At 43.3% G+C, this 16384-nt stretch overlaps 1 protein-coding gene and 1 long non-coding RNA gene across 3 annotated transcripts; both read left to right on the top strand.

Annotated features, from left to right (window-relative positions):
• Positions 1-2368: 2368 nt before the first annotated feature.
• Positions 2369-15065, top strand: LOC115140307 (zinc finger protein 366-like). 2 transcript variants are annotated; one of them, XM_029678620.2, is made up of 8 exons: positions 2369-2515; positions 6026-7054; positions 8482-8649; positions 8938-9088; positions 9410-9496; positions 9857-10048; positions 11402-11576; positions 13615-15065. In XM_029678620.2, exons 2-8 carry the CDS (start codon positions 6030-6032, stop codon positions 14415-14417), a joined length of 2601 nt encoding a protein of 866 aa, XP_029534480.1. In that variant the 5' UTR covers positions 2369-2515; positions 6026-6029; the 3' UTR covers positions 14418-15065. The 2 variants fall into 2 exon arrangements, with proteins under 2 accessions (XP_029534480.1, XP_029534481.1); XM_029678621.2 differs by lacking the exon at positions 9410-9496.
• On the top strand, positions 11583-13541 carry LOC135574744 (uncharacterized). The gene is made up of 2 exons (XR_010465642.1): positions 11583-12786; positions 12913-13541. It is a non-coding gene; the product is annotated as an uncharacterized LOC135574744 (long non-coding RNA).
• Positions 15066-16384: the final 1319 nt, after the last annotated feature.

Raw genomic sequence — 16384 nt, 5'->3', positions numbered from 1 at the left:
GTGAATGTTGAAGTTATGTATCTTCAGTAGCACCCAGACCTCTTATATACCCTCTCCCCTCTCTCCCGGGGAGTGACACGGACCCCTGACATCCACTTAGGGTTAATTAACGAGCCTGTCTTACTCACCCTCCCTCCTGATAGCGCTGGCCCCTGGCTTGGGCTTGGCAGATGCCTGGCCAGTAGTACAGTCATACAGTGAGTGGCCTGGCGCGGCCTCAGCCATAGAGACAATCATTAGTGGAGGGCCTGTGTCCGTGACTATGCATGTGAAAGAGGAAAGGTGTCAGAAGAATGAGACAGACGGGAAGTGCTTGGTGTGTAGATTGGGATGGGGGGGATGTGTTGAACCTGGACCTATTATTAGAGAGATGACGAAATGTGATGGTGATTGTGAGGCAATTACTGTAGAGCAGTGTATTTCAGTGTTAGCTAACTATCTGACAGACTAGTTGGCTACATCCTGTAGATGGTTCCAGTTCAAGGATTGAGAAAACAGCACCATGTAGTAATGGGATAAGAAGACATATTTGTACCTACTGAGATTATACACCATTTCATCGACTAGATTCAGTTGCGGATGAATTTTTGCTTGAGCAGAGGGTCGGTGGCCGGAACACAATTACAAATAATTTGTAGACTGAAAATTGACCGCAAGAAGCCCAAACAGATAAAATGTTTGACTAAAATGTAATAATTTCAAACATTGTTTATATTTGTATATGATCACGTGTCTCTGTATTATGCGTGGGAATACTAAAAACTATTTCTTAAATTATAATCACTTGGAGCTGATTTCCCGGTATGTCCAACAATGAAAATTCCACTCCATTTTTATAACTTAAGTGATTATTATTATTATTTTTGCTCAGAAGACTTGGGGGGCCAAATAAAACCACCCATGGGCCAAATTCAGCCCAGTTGGTGAACCCTGCACTAGGGGTTATCTTATTAATGCACTTTATGAGCTTTTTATTGGCTACACACATTGGCACACTAGCACACACACTAGCACACACACAAGCACACATACACACACACACAGACGATATACCTGATATGTCACCTTAATAAACTTTCTAATTCCTCATAGCAATTAGTACACATTGTCGAGGTCGCAGGTTAATTGATTAACCGAGTCCGTTAACAGAGACAACGCTAATCGGCTTCCTATTAGAGACTTTCACTCTTCCAATGAGATGAGCTCAATTAGTGCCTTCCGGTTTAGTCATCCTGTACTGATGCAGAAAGGCAGGGTGAATATATACGCAATTTGTGGGGGACGAGTTTACGTCGGATGATTGGTGCATACACGTGTCATAAGATTTATGTGATATCACAGTTTTCAACCTTTAAGAGCCAGTACCCACTAGAGTCACTGTGAGTAAAGACAAGTAAAGGTTGGGTGTTGCTGCCAGGAACATGTCTATATGCTTGTGTATTGGCCTGACTGAGAGAGTAATGATGGGCCAGTTCAAATATGTTGTATATGCACACTTCATCACTTTTAAAGAGTATTTGAAATGGCCCAACTCAGCTCTTCTCCCATGGTGCAGTGGGGTTATCCTTCCCACATGTGGCTGTATTGACTCACTACATGTTACACTGTCATACATGAGCCAACTCAATCCTTCTGTTTATGCTGAATAAAATCTACCCATCACTCAAAAGGCTAAAGCAGACTAGCTGAACAAAGGAATACCTTGAAATACTCTAATATTCCTAGTCATTACGTTGATACTCTAGTATATGTGTAGATCAGACAGAGCTTCACTTTGATTTAGACGTGCGTCTAAATGACTTGGAACACTGTCATGTCATCAAGACACTTAAATGTTATATCATAACCATGAGCATTCACAGATCATACACCAGCATCACATGACAACATATCCATTACCTTTCTGTGGTGGTTCCTAATTGGTCAATTAAATAATCTATGCATAATTGTCTTTCCAGCATCACATTTTTTCCACATGTCCTGAAGCCATTATTGCACTAACTAACGTCACAGATGTTATGTTTAAGCAGTGTGAATCTAGCATGTGAGGCGTAATCTGCAGAATGGGAAAAACAGGGTTGTGAAAGTGATTCCCAGAACTGTTGGTGTTGGCAGTTGAAAACTCCTCTCCTGGACTTCCATGCTTGTTTACCAATGCACAACATTCAATCAGCATTGTACTACTATTCAATTGTTTAAAACAAGCCTCATCCAGTCTCTCCCAAAGCTGTGTAAATCCTTATTTTGTAGAGAAATTGAGATGTCTATCTAGTGTTTCCTTATTTTTCAGCAGGAAGGCTTGTTGACTTCCTCTCCCTCCCTTCCTTCCTTCTCTCCGAAGGTACTCATCTGAAAAATGAGAACAAAGCGATTGTTCCTGTTCTCTTTCTTAAGTAACATCAAATGCTGTCCGTAGATGGGTGGCTCATTGTCAGGACAGCAGCAGGCCAGAGAGATTGTTACAGGAGCTGGAATATAGCCTAACACAGCTACTGCACAACCACTGGACAGAGAGGTGAGTCTCTCAGGTCCAGCTGAGGACTAACAGGGCATGGCATGACAAGAGGGTGATGGGGGGGCTTTTGTTTTATTGTCTTAGTTGTGTTGTATTGTTTTCAATGGGGAAATACACTGGCAGGGCAGACAGAGAGAGAGAGGAAGAGACAGAGTGGTCTTTCAGTACTGCACCGTTCTGTGTAGAATAGATAGTAAGGGCATGGTTCTGGGGAAACTTTTTGCATTTAAAAAATGTTGAGAAACTGTGTGTATTGCCTACATAGAGCTATTGTAAGTACTTGTGTATCTGACAGTACTGTGTGTGGAGCAGAGTAATGTAGTGAACGTATTTGAGGTGATTCATAAAAATGAATAGAGAAAGTGTTTGAATATGCATTGACATCTGGTTGATAATGAATTGCTTGAGTGTCTGACAGTCAGGTACATGTGACTGGTTACTTGTCATCTGTTTGCATTTGAGGAAACATTTTGATTTAACTGGTTTTCATAATATCGTAATAGGTTTAAATCGCATACTTTACATCATGGTATTTTTTTCACACTGTGACTGGAATAACACATTGAAGCTTAGAGTAGCCCATTATTAAGTGTCTTTTTATCAACAATAATTGAATTGTGCCCTAATCTTTATCCTTGATGATGACCATCACCATCCCAATCCCTATCAACATTGGAAGTTCTCAGTGGTTTTGGTCTGTAGATTGATAGCAGTTCAGAGAAATATCACACAGTATTCACATAACTGGCATCATTAATAATTAACCTTTTACAGCAGTGGGCTAAAAAAAATTGACTTTGAAACCGAAGTATAAATCAAATAAAATCAAATAAAATGTTATTTGTCACATACACATGGTTAGCAGATGTTAATGCGAGTGTAGCGAAATGCTTGTGCTTCTAGTTCCGACAATGCAGTAATAACCAACAAGTAATCTAACTAACAATTCCAAAACTAATATCTTATACACAGTGTAAGGGGATAAAGAATATGTACATAAAGATATATGAATGAGTGATGGTACAGAGCAGCATAGGCAAGATACAGTAGATGGTATCGAGTACAGTATATACATATGAGATGAGTATGTAAACAAAGTGGCATAGTTAAAGTGGCTAGTGATACATGTATTACATAAGGATACAGTAGATGGTATCGAGTACAGTATATACATATGAGATGAGTATGTAAACAAAGTGGCATAGTTAAAGTGGCTAGTGATACATGTATTACATAAGGATACAGTAGATGGTATCGAGTACAGTAAATACATATGAGATGAGTATGTAAACAAAGTGGCATAGTTAAAGGGGCTAGTGATACATGTATTACATAAGGATACAGTAGATGGTATCGAGTACAGTATATACATATGAGATGAGTATGTAAACAAAGTGGCATAGTTAAAGTGGCTAGTGATACATGTATTACATAAGGATACAGTAGATGGTATCGAGTACAGTATATACATATGAGTATATACATAGTTAAACAGCTGACACACATGGTTATGGGCAACAACAACAACAAAAGAAGACACCTGTACAGTGTCAGATATACAGTGCATTCGAAAAGTATTCTGACACCTTGACGTTTTCCACATTTAGCCTTATACTAAAATGGATTCAATCGTTTTTTCCCCCTCATCAATTTACACACAATAACCCAAAATGACAAAGCAAAACCGGGTTTTTTGACATTTTTGCAAATGTAAATAAAAAACAATTTATGTAAGTATTCAACCCTTTACTCAGTACTTTGTTGAAGCACCTTTGGCAGCGATTACAGCCTCGAGTTTTCTTGGGTATGACGCTACAAGTTTGGGTTTCTACCATTCTTCTCTGCAGATCCTCTCAAGCTTTGTCAGGTTGGGTGGGGAATGTTGCTGCACAGCTATTTTTAGGTCTTCCCAGAGATGTTCGATCGGCCACTCAAGAACATTCAGAAACTTTTCCCAAAACCACTCCTGCGTTGTCTTGGCTGTGTGCTTAGGGTTGTTGTCCTGTTGGAAGGTGAACCTTCACCCCAGTCTGAGGTCCTGAGCACTCTGGAGCAGGTTTTCATCAAGGATCTATCTGTACTTTGATCAGTTCATCTTTCCCTGGATCCTGATCCATGCAACTGAAAAATATCCCCACAGCATGATGCTGCCACCACCATGCTTCACCGTAGGGATGGTGCCAGGTTTCCTCCAGATGTGACTCTTGACATTTAGGCCAAAGAGTTCATTCTTGATTTCATCAGACCAGAGAATCTTGCTTCTGATGGTCTGAGAGTCTTTAGGTGCCTTTTGGCAAACTCCAAGCTGGCTGTCATGTGCCTTTTACTGAGGAATGGCTTCCGTCTGGCCACTCTACCATAAATTCCTGATTGGTGGAGTGCTGCAGAGATGGTTGGCCTTCTGGAAGGTTCTCCCATCTCCACAGAGGAACTATGTAGCTCTTTCAGAGTGACCATCAGGTTCTTGGTCACCTCCCTGACCAAGGCCATTCTCCCCCGATTGCTCAGGTTGGCCAGGCGGCCAGCTCTAGGAAATGTCTTGGTGGTTACAAACTTCTTCCATTTAAGAATGATGGAGGCCACTGTGTTCTTGGGGACCTGCAATGCTTTGTCAATATGGGGTATTGTGTGTAGGTTGATGAGGGGAAAAATGACTTAATCCATTTTAAAATAAGTCCGTAACGTAACAAAATGTGGAAAAAGTCTGAAGGTCTGAATACATTCCGAATGCACTGTAGTGTTGAAATCTATTCAATTTTGAGTTTGCATTCCAATATTACACTTTATTTGACATTGAAACACAGTATTTTTTATAATCTTTATTAATAATAAAATTCATTCCACCCATGAGGCCAAAGAGAGCGCTTTTGGTCATTGACTGCAGGAAAGGGCTACTAACAGTATTGTCTCGTCCTCCTTTAGCCGAACTGCAGAAGTTGAACACTTTATTGTTTGATTGTCTGATTCCCTCTGTCACAGCCAATCTCCTGTGTCCCTCCCACTAACTGTCTTCAGCTCATAACTACAAAAATGCCAACATTAATCCAATCATTCACACTCTATAGTGGATGTAGTTGGTTGGCTCTTCTTAATGAGCAGAGTATGCAGATCTACAAAGTGGTCAATTTGTTTGGAACTTGTGCTTCTCTAGAGCTAAGTAAGAAATCTAACACAGCGTTGTAGAGGAGGACAAAAGGAGAAGTGCCCTTCCACCAATCCATGCAAAAAGATGAACAAAGCAGAGAGAGGAGGAGAAGTCAACGTTAGTTCCTGTTTCAGAGGAATGGATGGTAGAGGAAGAAGGGATGGTAGTACAGAAGCGAGAAGTGACAGGTTATAACGATGTAACAGAGGACAGCGATTAGTGTTGTCACGGCTACCTGTGCAGTAGATAGGTAACGCCAGAAGGACTGGTTATCTTCCTCAGGTGTTGGAGAAGCATGCTTATGGTAATCATATTGTAATGGTTGACATACATAACTGATATCTTCTGTATATTTCACCATGCAGGTAAATGATGGACACAGACATTCTAGGTTTCAGACCAGACAGGAGGAGTCCTCATAGGGAAGACCTGAGACCTGTCTCTCACCACAGTCTTTATCTGAGCCCACCCCCACTCTGCCTGAACCCGACCAAACTCTCCCCCTTCCCGACCAGAGAGGCCTACAGCCCCCTGACTCACCATCGGCCACGGGGCTCTGAGGGCATGCATTACACCCAGAGGGAAGGTTCCCAAAAACGCAAAAGAAGGCCACAAAAAATGGAGGGTTCCGAATCCCCTACAGGAGACATGGAGGAGGTGGAGCGTCGAGGCAACACCAAGACTGTTGATCTCAACCACCTTCCATTCTCCCTCCCTCCTCGCCCATGTCTCCCTCCCTCTCCCATCCCCATTCAAGGTATGATCGACCTGAGCCGGCTCCAGCTGCACCACAGGGCTATGTCCAGATATGAGACAACTATGGGCCTCCCATTGCAGGTGAAACAGGAACCACTCAGCCCCTCACCTTTGTGGCCTCCCTCTCCTCTCCTCCATCACCACCCTCCTCCCCTATTCTTCCCCCCTCTCCACCCCAGCCTCCTCCCCTTCCCCTTCTTCATGCCTGGGCCCATCATGCACCTCTCTCCTGGAGCCTTCTACCCCGGAGAGGCACCACGACCTAGTCGGCGCAGCCCAGACAGAGGGCCCCGAGGTGGGATGACCAGCGCTGAGAAGCTGGGTCTCAACATCCACATCGACGACAGCTACCACGTAGATGTAGGAGGAAACCAGAAGCGTTGGAAGTGCCGTACGTGTGAGAAGTCATACACATCCAAGTATAACCTGGTCACACACATCCTGGGCCACAGCGGGATCAAGCCTCACAGCTGCCATCTGTGTGGGAATCGGTTTAAGCAGCTGAGCCACCTGCACACTCACCTGCTCACCCACCAGGGCACACGGCCACACAAGTGCCAGGTGTGCCACAAGGCCTTCACCCAGACTAGCCACCTGAAGAGACATATGATGCAGCATAGTGACGTGAAGCCGTACAGGTCAGTAATGGCACCATCTTAGTCTAGATTAGAGTTACTGGAGTTAATAGACTAGAGTTACTCTTTATTTAGTATAGCTGTGAATTAAGAAAATTAGTTCAACAAGGACCTTACATTACATGCCTAGTCTGTGACTCAAACGCAGACCAAGGATAGAACAAACTTAGACCTGTCCATAAATTGTCATCAGTATGGGAGAGTGGGATAAGTTGACCAATTTTTTTCATTCAATTTTTTCATTCAGCATCACTCCATCAGGGGAAATATAGTATTCTTTCTAACAAAAGTATCTACATAGACTCAGTTTTCTCAGTTTATTAGGTACACCACCCAGTTCACGAAAATGGCTCACTCCTACAGACAGTGAGTCACGTGGCCATGGCTTGCAATATAAAGCAGGCAGACAGGCGTCGAGGCATTCAGTTACTGTTCAATTGAATGTTAGAAGGGGCAAAAGAGAGACCTAAGAGGATTTGAGGTATGATCATCGGTACCAGGCGTAATGGATCCAGTATCTCAAAAAATGTCCACCCTAATGGGACTTTTCACGCACAACAGTGTCTAGGGTTTACCGAGAATGGTGTGACAAACATAAAACATCCAGTTAGCGGCACACCTGTGGGCGAAAACAGCTTGTTGATGAGAGGTCGAAGGAGTATGGCAAGAATCGTGCAAGCTAACAGGCGGCCCACAAACAGGCAAGTAATGGTGCAGAACGGCATCTCGGAACACACAATTAGTCGGCTCTTGTCACGGATGGGCTATTGCAGCAGACGACCACTCCTATCAGCTAAAAACAAGAAGAAGCGGCTCCAGTGGGCACATAATTACCAACACTGGACAATTGAGAAGTGGAAAAACCTTGCTTGGTCTGATGAATCCCGGTTTCTGTTGCATCATGCTGATGGAAGATTCAGGATTTGGCTTAAGCAGCATGAGTCCATGTCCCCATCCTGCCTGGTGTCAATGGTACAGGCTGGTGGTGGTGTAATGGTGTGGGGATGACTTGAGTAATGTTTCCATGCCCTGAAGAATTCAGGCTGTTCTGGAGGCAAAGGGGGGTCCAACCCGGTGCTAGATAGGGTGTACCTAGTAAACTGTCCACTGAGCGAGGTTCTACCTCGAACCAAAAAGGGTTCTCCTACGGGCACAGCCGAAGAACCATTTTGGAACCCTTTTTTCGACGCGTGTAGAGACCACAACTGATGTATAGAGCAATCTTACAATTATTTACTTTGGTTTAGATACAAGCTTCATGAAATCTCTAACACAATAATTTTTTTTTTTTTTTTACCTAACTTGCTTATCACTTTTTCGATGTGGTTTCTTCTTTCACAGACTCCATGACCCCTTCCTAAATATTTGGTCAAATTATTAATTTTGTTTATTGTTTCTACTCCTCTCCTATCCTACCCTCTCTTCTCTAGTTGTGGGGTGTGTGGGAGGGGTTTTGCCTACCCTAGTGAGCTGCGGGCCCATGAGCTGAAGCATGAGAAAGGCCAGGAGAACGTGTGTGTGGAGTGTGGTTTGGACTTCCCCACTCTGGCCCAGCTCAAGAGACACCTGACGGCCCACAGAGGTCCCACCCTTTACAGGTAGCCTACGTTACAGGTAGCCTACGTATGCCCAGAAACACCCGATGGGCTGCACATTACATTGTGTCTGTTACCACTATTTCTGCTTGTAGATATTTTACATTACCACCACTGGAAGATGTGTGGGTTTGACAGTAAAAAAAAAACAACAAGCAGGTTATCAGGAAACGGTTACTTTTTGGCTAAATCCAGGCCACATCAGAGTGTGAGTTTTCTGTATAGAATTATAGTTATATCTCAATTCAGTTTTCTGTCCAGGTGTATAGCAAGTGTCTGATTTCTGTCCAGGTGTAGTGAGTGCCAGAAGAGCTTCCAGTACCCCAGCCAGCTGCAGAACCACATGATGAAGCACAAAGACATTCGGCCATACATCTGCAGCGAGTGTGGCATGGAGTTTATACAGTCCCATCACCTCAAACAGCACACACTCACACATAAGGTAAGACTGGGTGGGGTTTTCATACTGTCCGCGTACTGCTGCCCACTAATGTCAACATGTGTGTTTAGAGGGACGTGTCTTTACACGGCTAGGTTGTGTTGTGTTGTGGAGATGAAGTGTCTGTGGGTCAAAAGGCTGTTAAGGCAGGCTTTATCTGTTGACAGCATCAGCTGGCTGGTGCCATGACACGTAGCCTGCATCAAGGGCCTTTACATTTGTTGACATGAAATGGTTTTGTTATGGGATATGCGTACATGACAGTATGATGACTTTCATACTACAAATTTCACACCATTGTTTCTGCTTCAAACTGTCTTTTAGTACTACATGGTGAAGCCAGGACAAAGAGCAGCTCTCCTCAAAAACCTTGAGCCCAGCAAACAGACAAATGAGACTTTAGAAAGAGATGTGAGTGCATGCTACAGTAACCGTAGCTACAAGTTCAGTCATGTAATATTGTGAGAATCCTATTATTCTGCCTTTTTCAGACGATACAAGGCATCCACTCTCTTTTTGTCATGCTAACATGTCTGTCTTGTCGTTCTTGTCCCTGACGGTCTTGCTTGTCAACATGTAAGACAATTTTCCACTCGGATGGTTATTTAGACAAACAACAATTAATTAAAACATTCTCTCTCTCTCTCTCTCTCTCTCTCTCTCTCTCTCTCTCTCTCTCTCTCTCTCTCTCTCTCTCTCTCTCTCTCTCTCTCTCTCTCTCTCTCTCTCTCTCTCTCTCTCTCTCTCTCTCTCTCTCTCTCTCTCTCTCAGGGGGTGAAGGAGCACAAGTGTCGTATCTGTGGTCGGGAGTTCACCCTCTTGGCAAATATGAAGCGCCACGTCTTGATCCATACTAACATCAGGTCTTACCAGTGTCACCTCTGCTTCAAGAGCTTTGTCCAGAAACAGACCCTCAAGGCCCACATGATCGTCCACTCTGACATTAAACCCTACAAATGCAAGGTGAGTGTTCTTATGGTACAATATGTTGAGGAGAGCGCTAGAGACAGTTTAATTTATGACATTTCAAAATCAACTGCAACAACTCCTTTTATTAAAGCCAGGGTATCTTTCCTCCGACACATTGGTGCGACTGGCTTCCGGGTTGAGGGAGCAGTGTGTCAAGAAGCAGTGTGGCTTGGCGGGGCATGTATCGGAGGACACATGGCTCTCAAACGTCGCCTCTCCCGAGTCCACACGGGAGTGGCAGCGATGGGACAAGACTGTAACTACCAATTGGATATCACAAAATTGGGGGGAAAAAAGAACAAATAACACAAGCAATAGTTTTATTACTATAATATAAAGTCTAGAGAAGCCAATAGACACTCTGAAGCAGCTCAACACTGTTTCTGAGTGTCTATATGACCTTGTTCACTAATTAAAGAGTTGAGACGATGAGGAGAATGTAGACAGAGAGAAGATTTGGCAGTGAGATCCCTCCTCTTCCATAGGAAGGATATCGCTGCACAAACTGCCTCTCTAACAATGGCCCCCAGCCTCCCCGGAGATCAGGCCCCGCAAATAGATTTCATCTCGCTTTCTCTGCTGCTGGAGGGAACACTTCCTGTTTTCTCACGGTCCTTTTGGACAGTTTACAGTCCCTCTCTCCTCCTGAAGGAAACCCTAATCAAAAAGTATACAGAGGAAGGACAGAGCAGGAGTTGCCCTTCCCATCCCTCCTCTTCTGGCCCTTTCTCTCTCTCTCTCTCTCTCTCTCTCTCTCTCTCTCTCTCTCTCTCTGTCTGTCTGTCTGTCTGTCTGTCTGTCTGTCTGTCTGTCTGTCTGTCTGTCTGTCTGTCTGTCTGTCTGTCTGTCTGTCTGTCTGCACACATACATTCACGATTGCATCCAGCTCCTATTACAGCTCTGAATGCTGAATGAGGATTCGTCATCTAACATATCAGTTGTTTGATAGAGAAGAAAGTTTGATAAGTGGACACAGTTCTAGACTTGCCGTTGTTTTTCTGCCCTTGAATGGTGTTTACTATACCAGGAAGTGCTATGATGTGGTTCGAGGAATAATGGAATTCCCAAATTGTAACCAAGGAATGTGTACACAAACTATTTCAATAGTTGGTATTCAATGCATTTGTTTGAGGAAAAATTACTTTGCCAAAATGCTGGTTTGGGTTTATCAGCTGATTGTCTGTTGCTTCCAAGCACATGCCCTGCTTTCCTAGGAGCCCGATGAAGTCTTTTAATGCTGAAAATAAATCTGTTCCACATTCTGTTTGTTCTTCAATTCATGTGCCTTATTGGTTCGTCCTTGAGCACATATCTGACTATTTTATTTTTGTTCTTCCTTGTTTTCAGCTGTGTGGGAAGGAGTTCAACAGAATGCATAACCTGATGGGCCATATGCACCTGCACTCTGACAGCAGGCCCTTCAAGTGCCGCTACTGCCCCAGCAAGTTCACTCTGAAGGGGAACCTCACCCGCCATATGAAGGTCAAACACGGGATCATGGACATGGGCCTGAATGCAAGAGGTAAGTACTCCAGGCTATGGATAAATGCATCATATGGTTCCTCCCTTTCTGCAGTGAGACTTTCTATAACCTTCCTACCCTGAAGCTAAATCAAAATCAGCCAGTCAAATCGGGATAAACAGTTCCTTCGGAAAGTACTTTTCTACATTTTGTTAGGTTACAACCTTATTCTAAAATGTATTGAATTGTTTTACAATACCCCATAATGACAAAGCAAAAACATATGTATTATTAAATGTTTGCTAATTTATATAAATAAATAAAACAGCAATATATAATTAACATAAGTACTTTGTTGAAGGACCTTTGGCAGCAATTACAGCATTGAGTCTCTTTGGGTATGACTCTGCAAGCTTGGCACACCTGTATTTGGGGAGTTTCTCCCATTCTTCTCTGCAGATCCTCTCAAGCTCTGTCAGGTTGCATGGGGAGTGTTGCTGCACAGCTATTTCCAGGTCTCTCCAGAGATTTTCAATCGGGTTCAAGTCCGGACTCTGGCTGGGCCACTCAAGGACATTCAGAGACTTGTTCCGAAGCCACTCAGGCATTGTCTTGGTTGTGTGCTTAGGGTTGTTGTCCTTTTGGAAGGTTGCCCAGTCTAAGGCCCTGAGGACTCTGGAGCAGGTTTCATTAAGGATCTCTCTGTACTTTACTTAATTCATCTTTGCCTCGATCCTGACTAGTCTTCCAGTCCCTGCCACTGAAAAATATCCCCACACATGAGCCTTTTACTGAGGAGTGGCTTCCGTCTGTACACTCTACCATAAAGGCCTGATTGGTGGAGTGCTGCAGAGAGGGTTGTCCTTCTGGAAGGTTCTCCCATCTCCACAGAGGAACTCTGTTGCTCTGTCAGAGTGACCATCGGGTTCTTGGTCACCAAGGCCCTTCTCCCCCAATTGCTCAGTTTGGCCCAGATGGCCAGCTCTAGGAATAGTCTTGGTGGTTTCAAACGTATTCCATTCAAGAATGATGGAGGCCAGTGTGTTCTTGGGGACCTTCAATGCTGCAGACATTTTTTCCTACCCTTCCCCATATCTGTGCCTCGACATGATCCTGTCTCGAAGCTCTACGGACAATTCCTTCGACCTCATGGCTTGGTTTTTGCTCTGCCAACTGCCAACTGTGGGACCTTATATAGACAGGTGTGGGCATTTCTAAATCATGTCCAATCAATTGAATTTAACACAGGTGGACTTCAATCAAGTTGTAGGTGCTTTTACACCTGCATTGTTTGCTGTTTGGGGTTTTAGGCTGGGTTTCTGTACAGCACTTTGAGATATCAGCTGATGTACGAAGGGCTATATAAATAAATTTGATTTGATTTGATTTGATTTAGAGACATCTCAAGGATGATCAATGGAAACAGGATGCACCTGAGCTGAATTTCAAGTCTCATAGCAAAGGGTCTGAATACTTATGTAAATAAGTGACATCTCAATCAACCAGACAGGTCCTACAGGCCCTCGTTTTGTCGCACCTGGACTACTACCTAGTAGAAGGAAAGAAGGACATAGGCCAATTGCAGTTGGTCCAGAACAGAGCAGTACTTGGATGTACACGGAGGGCTAATGTTTTGACATGCATGTCTATCTCTCCTGGCTCAAAGTTGAGGAGAGATTGATTGCACACTATTGGTCTTTGTTGTATTATATATTGTATTTTATGTTGCATTATATATTGGATTGTGTATTGTGTTATATGTTGTATTATGTGTTGTATTATATATTGTATTATACTATATTGTATTATGTATGTTATTATATATTGAATTATATTTTGTATTATGTATTGTATTATATATTGAGAATATTTTGTGTTATGTATTGTATTTTAAATTGTATTAGGTGTGTCATGTATAATATGTATTTTATTTGTTGTGTTTTGTTTCCTGTTTGGACCCCAGGAAGAGTAGCCTCTGCCTTGACAGCAGCTAATTGGGGTTCCTAATAAAATACTAAATACGCATCTCTGTTGTGATATGTGTCTCTGTTCTCCAGTGTTCAGAAAATTCAGATTGTATCATGTGTCTCTCCTCCAGTGTTCAGGCGGCGGGGACGGTTCTGCTTGTCGGCCCCTCTGAGACTTCGGGCCCGCTCCAGACAGGAAGAGCCTTTTGACCTCTCCCAGAAGCCCCGGCCACCGCGGCCCAGCCTGCGCCTCTCCCAGTCGGACGGGGAGAGCGTCCCGGGGAGCTCCTGCCAGGAGGAGGATGAGGAAGACAGCCTGTACAGGAGGAGCCAGTACAGTCCTGAGGTCTACCAACACCACACTGGGGGACAGGGGTACAGGTCTGAGACAGATAGACAGGTGTATGGACAGGACATGGAGACAGTTGGACAGGGGTACAGGTCTGAGACAGATAGACAGGTGTATGGACAGGACATGGAGACAGTTGGACAGGGGTACAGGTCTGAGACAGATAGACAGGTGTATGGACAGGACATGGAAACACGTGGACAGGTGTACCCACCTAGGGCAGGTGAAGAGGTTTATCAGCCTGTGTCAGAGCCAGGTGATGCAGAGGAAAAGGTGTACCAGCGTGTGACAGGTAGACAGGTGTATGACTCCGACTCCGAGCTGTGGGGCCAGCTGTATGAACAAGAGGCAGGTGGACACCACATAGGTGCCAATGTGCGTTACCCTGGGTCAGGTAATACAGGTAAACATGTGTACCACTCAGATTCAGAGTTAGATGACCAGTTGTATAAGCCTGACCCTGACCAGCTAGAAATAGGTGACCAGGTTTACCATTCTGACGCAGGTGAAGAGATGATGGACACACCTGAACCATGTGAAAGAGACTACCACTCAGACCCAGGTGTTTATTATCAGAAACCATAGGGCCTGATGAGGAGAAAGAATAGGATTTGGTGAGAGCTGGAAGCAGGGTAAAGGAAGAACAGAAGAAGAAGCATAGACATTCTTAGCAGGAGGAATAGGAGTAGGGAATAGGCTACTGTGCTGAAGAGAAGGGTCAAGAACCATTCCAAAAGGGGTGGGGAGATATTTAAGTAGTACCTTGAACAAGCTGTGAAGCGTGTTGTATTTCAGACTGATAGGACTGACAATACTTGTGCATGTGAAAATATGTGTCTTTAAGAAAATGTTACATTTGCATGAAATTGTGATGTACATAAAATGAAAATGGTTAAGAAAATGTGAAAATATTTTGTCCTAATTTTGTCCTAAATTGTTACTAGTACTTTTATAAAGCCATTCTGTGATTAATGAGCATGGGATTTCATTGTAATAACAATCATTTATCTTTTGTAATGGTAGTTTTAAATGATTTTCTACTGAAAGTTTGAATTAGTCTGTAAATTGTGTTATTTTGTTGTGTGATGTAATGAGTCAACAAACGTTATTTCATCTAATGAGGGAAGCCATGATTTTGTGATTTCTTGTAAACGCTTGAGTGACTGACTTTGAAATAAATGAGTGTCTGTAATCTGTATTTATAAAAAAATGAACTGAGATTTTAAAACACAAGGTTGTGTTTAATATTTTCACGTGTAGAGGATAGTGAGAAGGCACACCACAGGGTATGAAGGCTATAGTATATAGTCATATACACCAGATAGATGCAGTAAAATGTGTTGTTTTAAAGGGTCAGCCATAGTAGTACAGCATCCCTGGGCCACATAGGGTATCTGCCCCATATAGAGTTGAGTAGTAGCCTATCTGTAGTCCCTTCCTGTCTTATCAACTCCACAGCATCTTTCAATATGACTCTGTCAAAGCCTTGTGTATATGGCGAAATGTCCTGCTGATAATTCAATTCAAATCAAATCAAATTGTATTAGTCAAATGTGCCGAATACAACAGGTGAAATGCTTACGAGCCCCTAACCAACAAACCAAAAAAGCAGTTAAAAAAATATGGATAAGAATAAGAAATAAAAGTACAAAGTAATTAAAGAGCAACAGAAAAAGAACAATAGTGAGAATATATACAGGGGTGTACCGGTACAGAGTCAATGTGCACCGGTTAGTTGTGGTAATATGTACATGAAGGTAGAATTATTAAAGTGACCATGCATAAATGATAACAACAGAGAGTAGCAGCAGTGTAAAAGGGGGGGTGGGCAATGCAAATAGTCTGGGTAGTCATTTGATTAGTTGTTCAGGCATCTTATGGCTTGGGGAAGAAGCTGTTTAGAAGCCTCTTGGACCTAGACTTGGCAATCCGGTACCGCTTGCCGTGAGGTAGCAGAGAGAACAGTCTATGACTAGGGTGGCTGGAGTTTGACAATTTTTAGGGCCTTCCTTTGACACCGACTGGTCTAGAGGTCCTGGATGGCAGGAAGCTTGGACCCAGTGATGTACTGGGCCGTTCCTCTGTAGTGCCTTGTGGTCGGAGGCCGAGCAGTTGCCATACCAGGTAGTGATGGAATTGCCAGTAATCTACTGTATGTATCCACATTTGCATTCTATAGCAACTACGGTATGGCTGACGATAAGAGAGAAAAATGACAACACTGGAATAATGAGTAGTGAATTTCCATTTCTTGCCTGTCATGTGAAACAGCTTAAAAATATATACAGTACCAGTCAAATCAATCCCAGAATAAAAGCAAAGGACCTTGTGAAGATGGGGGAGGAAACAGGTACATGTATCTATATCCACAGTAAAACGAGTCCTATATCGACAAAACCTGAAAGGCCGCTCAACAAGGAAGAAGCCACTGCTCCAAAACCGCCATTAAAAACCAGACTACGGTTTGCAACAAATATCGTACTTTTTTGAGAACGGTCCTCTGGTCTGATGAAACAAAAATAGAACTGTTTGGCCAAAATGACCATATGTTT

This window comes from Oncorhynchus nerka, linkage group LG13 (genome assembly GCF_034236695.1).
Source record: "Oncorhynchus nerka isolate Pitt River linkage group LG13, Oner_Uvic_2.0, whole genome shotgun sequence".
Lineage (NCBI taxonomy): Eukaryota > Metazoa > Chordata > Actinopteri > Salmoniformes > Salmonidae > Oncorhynchus > Oncorhynchus nerka.
This window is presented reverse-complemented; position numbering and strand designations above follow the sequence as displayed.